At 30.6% G+C, this 8,145-nt stretch overlaps 1 protein-coding gene across 1 annotated transcript in view; it reads left to right on the top strand.

Annotated features, from left to right (window-relative positions):
• Positions 1-6,848: 6,848 nt before the first annotated feature.
• The window catches only part of EMB1144 (chorismate synthase, putative / 5-enolpyruvylshikimate-3-phosphate phospholyase), a 36,888-nt gene continuing 35,591 nt past the window's right edge, over positions 6,849-8,145 (top strand). Inside the window, exon 1 of the mRNA XM_089811381.1 lies at positions 6,849-7,133. Coding sequence (XP_089667507.1) covers positions 7,004-7,133 — 130 coding nt within the window. The 5' untranslated portion in view covers positions 6,849-7,003. The remainder of the gene's footprint in view (positions 7,134-8,145) is intronic.

Raw genomic sequence — 8,145 nt, 5'->3', positions numbered from 1 at the left:
TAACCATCCTTTGTAGCCTCGAGTAGATTATCAATACATCATGTCATCATTGTCTTAACTGATCCTTGTACTTCATTACATAATCGTAACTCAACCTTTCCTCTAGGTGCTATTGTTAGATCTTATTGATCAAATCCTCTTCATCAATCTGTAGACACCTAAAAACTTTTAGAAAATAAAGTATTTTTATTTTCTAAAAAAGTCCTGATGACATCATCATTTATTAATTAATTAATTAATTAATTAATTAATTAATTTTTATTCCATTAAATCCCTTTATCTTAATTAAAAATATTTAATTAAGGAATCCCTCCCAAAAATGTTTAAATCTTATTTAAACATTATTTCCTTATTTATTAATTATTTAATTAATAAATTGACCAAAAATCCCAAAATAAATAATTAATTTATTTTTTCCCCAAAAGTTGGCCAATTTCCTTAAGACCAATAACCTCTTCCAAAATCTTCTAATCCTTCTTTAATTTCGATTAAAGGCTAATCCCATCATTTCCTACCCCTAATCCCAACTCAAAATATTTAATTAAGATTAAATATTAATCCTCATGTTTATTAAAAAAGTTTTAATGAATATCTCCTCAACCCAAACCCTTGAAATAAATAAAACTTTATTTATTTCCTAAAAATCTAATTTATCCTCATCCTAAGAAGTTCTAGACTCTTCTAGAAAGTCTTCATCCTCATCCTAAGAAATTCTAGACTATTCTAGAAAGTCTTTATCCTCATCCAAAGTCTAGACTCTTCTAGAAGATGTCTTTAAACCTAATCATAATCCCCTCCTAACCTTGTCACATTCCCTAAACATGGGTTAAAACTTACTAACCCAAGCCAAAGTTAACAAATATCTCCTCCTTCACCCATCCTCATTAAATGCCATCCACTTGCCTATCCCTAAGCTAATCCTAAACCATCCTAATCCATCCTCTAATCATTTGCACAAGCCTAAACAAGCTTAAAACCTTCCTAATCAAGTCCAAGTCAAAATTGCTCTCATCACCCTCAAAATATCTCAACCATAAAACTTTATGAAGTCCACTAGGTCATAAATGACTTTTACAAGCCCTTTTATTGCTCTTACAAGTCATTATGAGGGTCTTTATGAAGATTTTATCCCTTGAGCCTCCTTTGTTGACTCATCCTTCCCCTTTCCTCCATCCTCTCACCATGTGACATGTGTCACTCCTTGATTGGTTGTAAGGAAGCACAATCCATGTGCTCTCCTCTTATGCAATCTAAGCCCTCCATGAGCTTTTTCCCATCCTTGCATCTTAGCCCTCAATCCCTCAAGCCTCTTGCCTATAAATTGGATCCTTCCCCTTTTCAAAATAACACAATCCATGAAGTAAAGTTATAATGCTATTTTGAGAGCCAAATCCATACTAAAGCCATCTATCCACACCAAAAATCCACAATCATCCATTCAAGCCTTTGGAAGCATATTGAGCATACATCCTATCCATTTAGATAAAGCTACTCAACAAGAGAGCTTCTTATTGAGAGAGTCCATTAATGGCTCATATTCTCAATTGAGATCTCATCTTAGTCTATCTTGAAGTTTATGAATTTTGTTTAGTTTGTAGAAGCTTTATTTAAATTTGGTTTCTATTAGCATACTAACATTGTTCATATACACAATCAACTAAGTGATAGTACTTGAATCTTATAAGCAATTGTCTTACCAGAAAATAGAAGGTTTGACATCAATGACAAAACAATGATTGAAACACATAGTCTACTTCAACAATCTCCCTCTTTCAATAATCTCTTTTAGCAATGATCTTTTCAATCAAATCTCAACATGAGGTACAAGCAGTTGGGCACTAGTCACCTTTTCTTCATATCCCTCTAGAAGAATTTCTCAAGAAAATAGCTGCCTTCAATAGAGAAAGTCTTTTAAGACTCAAATAGTTCATGTGTGCACCCAATTTTGTAATTTTAACCTTATCTCTAAATAATTTGTTTATAAGGATGGATTTTGTAGTGCAATGCATGGATTAGAGAGAACTAATTAAGGGTCTATAAAATAATATCATCAAATGAGGAAAAGATCCCAACAAACTGTATTAATGTAGTTATCCTACAATAGATAAAGAATCATCCTTCTTAATGACCTCTTAAGGAAACTAAAAAAAAGGAGGGTCCATGACATTAAAATAAGAGGTTCACTTGGTTGTATGTATGGGATTCTAGCAACACAAGTTTGAGTGAAACTCCTAAATCTTGAGAGAGAAACATAATCTAAAAAGTGCATTAAATTACCTTATTACATTTTCTTTATCATGATAAAACATGAGTTGCATGACTATAAAATATATATATATATATATATATATATATATATATATATATATATATATATATATATATATATATATATATATATATATATATATTAGTTTGATATTAAGTGACATGGTGAACTAGATTTCAAATTTTAGTTCGAACATACTACTAAATAATTTGTAATGGGCTAGGATTCTTCAATTGAATAACATAAGGAAGCTACAACTTGGTAAGATGGATGTCACCTGAATGATGCTCTCTCTATGAAGGAGGGTTTATAATGCAAGTGCTAATGTATTTAATATTTCCCTCTATTATGGCCTATTGATTGTAGAGAAGTTTAATCTTCTCATACAAATTTTGAATGTTCTTTTAACATCCATTTGATTTGTTGTGACTCTTTAAGTTGTTTTAGAAGCTAGCACAACAAGCTCTACATATATCATGTGATTGTAATACTGCACAACGCAATTGAAAAGTGCAAATGTAGATGTCTCACATTTAGTTGTGCAAAGGTTTTGTAGGAAGCATCTTACTCTTTAGAACAACTCAACACACCTTGTTTAATTACAATATACATTAAGCAATTGACACTTCATGGCTTTCACAAACGAGGAAAGTCTATCATAAAAAATTACCACTGACAAAAGATAAGGGTTAGGAAGTAAAAAATAGTATGTTGTTAGTGATGTAGTTGAAACCAATGGTTTAGTGTCATTAACCATGACAATGGCAATCTCACGATGAAGGTTGCCCCTAACCATGAGAACATGGCTTAGAAAATGCATTCAATAATAATGTCATTGAAGTAGGGTTTGGAAATTATAGTTGCATGAATGGATAGATGCATGTAACCTTATCGTAACATGAAGAAATATGAATGAATAGATGCACATGCAACCCTGATGTGTTATGATCAAATTAATGCATAGAACGTTATTTAACCATGTATTTTTTTCCAATAAGAATTATCAAAAAGAGGGCAAGTCAATCATTAAAATATCCATTTCTCAATTGAAAGGAATATGGAAGAAAATATAATAATTAAATCACTTTCATTCACATTAAATATCTCATTATAGGATTTGAGAGTGAAAAATTACAATCATATATGACATAATTACTTTCCTTACTCTCAAAGGCCCATCATGCATTATTTTTATAAGAATATACTTTTACTCTTATACTATGATAAATGTCTTAGAAGTTTGGTGGTAATTTCTTAGGTTTCCAATGTTAGGTCTCAATGCTTGTACTAGTTTGGACAAACCTTGTTAGCAACATAAGTTGCAAGACTATATCAAGATAAGCGAGAGCATTCATCAAGAAGATGAGTAGCTTTTTTTGACCCTTGAATGACAAATCGATATACTATTATTTTATTTGATGACAATCATATGAAATGAGCAATTTTTCTAGAGAAATCCAATGACTTATTCTTCATAGACATGCTGAAAATATAATCTATAATATCATTCACAAACTATGTTTGTTGGGCCACAAGAGATTCTAGGTAGGTATTCTGATTTTCAATCTTCACTGATTTATTAATTTTCATCTATTTACATATAATAAAGATAACCAATTCTATATCTTTGCAACCTCATCAAATAGGACCATAGTCATCTTCAACCTACAAATCATCCATTGAGACTAGCTATTGTCAGCCCTTCAACTAGGTACATTGCCCACACCATGCTAACATACACATACAAAGGTAACAACTCAAACTTAGATCCATTTTTTCAAACATTTATCTCCACTAACATTTCAAAAAAAAAGTTGTAAACACATTTACTTTCCAGTTGTTTCTAACTAATACTCAATTTAAAATGTAGGTGCACAACATATTAGGATTCTAACACTCACCATTCTTCAGACATAAAGTGCTTTACTTATGTTATGTAGGTGCTAATATATTAATAAATCTTCAAAATGCAACATTCAATAATTCCATCAACTCACACTCTTCTTCTTTTACTAAAATTGTTTCCAAGCAATTATCTATATAGAAAATTTATGTTTCCTTTATATATATGTACATTACTACAACACAATTTAAATGGAATATTACATGAAAATAACCTTCAGTTAACTTAATAGGATTATAATGTTCCTTTGTAGATCATAGTATACCATTTCCACTCTCCACTTTACACTTTCTTTGAGGATCTAATGTGCTACATATAATAGTTTTGAACAATACATACTACAACACTTGAGCAATCTTATGCTCTTTGTTGTTATGTTTTAGGTCGTTTGCTAGCAACACGATTTTTAATTGTTATTCTCAAATAAGATATTTGCATTTTGAGGAATATCTTTTTTCTTCAATTATTTGTCTAATATAGGCTCAAAACACCTTAGAATTCAAGTACAAATAGTGGAATTTACAGAAATATATGTCAATTAATAATTTTATGTTTTTTTCTCTATTATGTATTAACTTATTTATTCACCAACTTATGTGTGTTCTCTTTAACATTGTGCAAAATTGTCTCATTTATACAAATTTAGCAAAATAAAATAAAATTGTATTTGAGTTTTTTCAAATACAATTTCTTCAAACACGATTTCCACATTCTTAGAACAACTTGATGACAACAAATAAACAATTACAAATAAGAGAGAGTTTACAAGAAAATTGGCTAACCATAAAGATTGCAGGGACTATTGAAATAAGTAAAATACTTTTGGATTTTCTATACTTAACATCTACCTGCTATTTACACAGTCAATACTTTTAATACTACTCCATGGTTCTTCTCATATTTAATCTCATTTGTCATCGTTTATGTTGATACACACACATCCATTATATGGAGACCAAATAATAGTTTTGAACATTACAAACTACAATACATGAGCAATTTTACGCTCTTTGCTGTTATGTTTCAGGTCGTCTGCTAGCAAGATGATTTCTAATTGTTATTCTCAAACAAGATATTTGCATTTTGATGAATAATTTATTTTCTTCAACCTTAGAATTCAAGTACAAACAATGAAACTTATAGAAATATATGTCAATTAATAATATTATGTTTTTTCTCTATTCTGTATCTTATTCGCGAACTTATGTATATTCTCTCTAACATTGTGCAAAATTTTTTCATTATGAAATCTTTGACAAAAAAATTTCTTATTTCATAAACTTATTGAGTTTTTGCAAATACAACTTCTTCAAACACAATTTACACATTCTAAGGAACTTGATGAAAAAAATAAACAATTACAAATAAGAGAGAGTTTACAAGAAAATTGGCTAACCATAAATATTGCTGGGACTACTGAAATAATCACAATAGAAATTTATAAAAACATATTTCAATTAATAATATTATGTTTATTCTCTGTTATGTTTTAACTTATTTATTTGCCAACTTACATTTGTTCTCTCTAACAATGTGCAAAGTTGTCTCATTTATACAAACTTTAGCCAAAAAAAAAAATCTTATTTCTTGGACTTATTGGGTTTTCTCAAATACAACTTCTTCAAACACGATTTCCACATTCTTAGAACAACTTGATGACAACAAATAAACATTTACAAATAAGAGAGTGTTTACAAGAAAATTGGCTAACCATAAAGAATGCAGACTATTGAAATAATCATAATACCTTTGGATTTTGTATACTTAACATCTACTTGCTATTTACACAATCAATACTTTTAATACTACTCCATGGTTCTTCTCATATTTAATCTCATTTGTCATGGTTTTTGTTGATACACACCCTCTATTATATGGAGCACAAATTCATACAAGGTTGATCGCATTAGAAAGACTCCTATATGTTGGCACATTTTGAAAGACTATCTTTGTTTACTTCTTAATTTTCTTATCTTTGTTTACTTTTAATCTTTTGTAATATGTAACTCTAACACCATTTATGCATTGTGACATTCATCATTTAAGATCACATTGCTATCTCTTTCTTTCTATAATAGCATAAAACCTTTTTGTTGTTTACTTGTATTCAATTAGATAAATTTATGATATTTGACTAATCATTCCACATACATAAACACACAACTACTAATTTATTTTTATAATTTTTTTTTTTTTTTTCTTGATGATAATCCAGATTTATTTAATTTCACCGAACCTTTAAAATATATTTTCTTGACTAACATTTAGTTTCAATAATTAATAATAATAAATATAAAAGTACAAACTAGTATCATCCACCTACAAAACCGAAAAGTACACCAACAAGCCTGATATTTTTAGGTCAAAGGTAGGTATTCGACAATCCCTTGATAACTTGCCAAATCATCTCTTACGAGTACGATTTAAACACGTCAGGGAAATGCCTCCGTGGAAAAAATAAAACAGTTTTATTGCTTCAAAAATACCTATTTAATGTCTATCTAATACCAATAATAAAAATTACTAATTTTTTCCCATAAAAAAAATTATTACACATTTCACCGGACATTAAACGGGTCAAGCATTTTCTTCCGAATCACAGTCACCAACAACCCCCACACCAACCACACCAAATGGTTTGCTTTACCGAATCAATGATTACCATTTTTAAATAGTATGGAAGGGAAGGAGCTACCACACCTAACTTCAAATATCACGTGGTAGCAGATACCCAATGTGTATGTACCTGTAAATTGCTGTATTATTATATCGAGCTTGTGTCGCAGAAACTTACTGGAAACCCGAGAGAAAGATCAAAAAAACCAGAAGAAATGAGCTCAGCAATTCTCTCCAAGGCATTTCTGAAGGTTTCAGGGATAGATGGACTCGCGGAAGGTACAACCGTAAAGATATCTCAAAATCTTCAGTTTCGCCCTCGCCAAATGCGATCGAGCAGACTTGGTGTGTACAAAGATTCATTTTTTTAAAGCTCTTGCAATTTTTGGTTTTGATTATATAAAAAAATGGGTTTAAATCTGGTTATATGTTGTTACTGTTTTTCGAATTTTTTATTTCTAAAGTTTTTCACTGGTAAATTTTCCGCGTGGAGTAGTCGTTGGATTTTAGAATATATTGATATAAGGAAGAAAACTAAAACCACAATATTTTATGAAATATGAGATAAGTAGAATAGTGACACCTTACTGTTGAGAGTCGGATCTGATAAACTCATTTGGGGCTCGAATGCGGTTGACAAAATTGGCTCAAATAAGCAGAATTATTGAAAATCTATCAAAATTGCTAAGTTTGAGTCCTCTATGCAGCAGCTTCAGTTTTATTTCTTATCAGGTCCGTAAAACAGAGATAGGGATGTTAGAATGGGGGTAGGAGGGGCGATTTATTGATTTTAAGTTGTATTTTTAATTCATTTCTGGTTTTCTGTTATGGAGTGGCAAGTCTTTGGAGACGAGATAGTTGGACTATCAAGGGTTTCAATAGCCCTGGCCTTAATAGAGTGTCACAAAGGATGTATAGGAAGAGAAGTTACATATAACTTACTACATGAGAGCAGTATAACAGTAAATAGACAAACAATTTGTAATGAGATTGTCTCGCATATAGTGTCATTCGAAATAATGGATGCCATGGTAGAACTTCTCAACTATGCAATAATACATTATTAAAGAAACTTGGGGAATTATTTATTCCGACAACATTGGAAGACGAATCCACACACCATCAGATCACAATCACACATGGAGGGCCAACACATCATTGATATGGTATTTGAAGAATGTGTAAAAGCTTTTCCGTGGTTGCGAATGTGTTATTAATCTAGATTAGGTAAGCTCATCTGGTCTATTAGAAGATGTAGTCCACTTACCACTAAATCTTGAATACAAGGAGGGCTAGTAGTTCAGTGGGAGACCTGAAATGCAGTTGGGAGGTTCTATTTTTGAACTATAGTTAATTG

This window comes from Cupressus sempervirens, chromosome 11 (assembly GCF_028749045.1).
Source record: "Cupressus sempervirens isolate cs-2001-9-10 chromosome 11, ASM2874904v1, whole genome shotgun sequence".
NCBI classification, from domain to species: Eukaryota; Viridiplantae; Streptophyta; class Pinopsida; order Cupressales; family Cupressaceae; genus Cupressus; species Cupressus sempervirens.
Note: the sequence above shows the minus strand (reverse complement) of the source record. Positions and strands in the feature narration are given on the sequence as shown.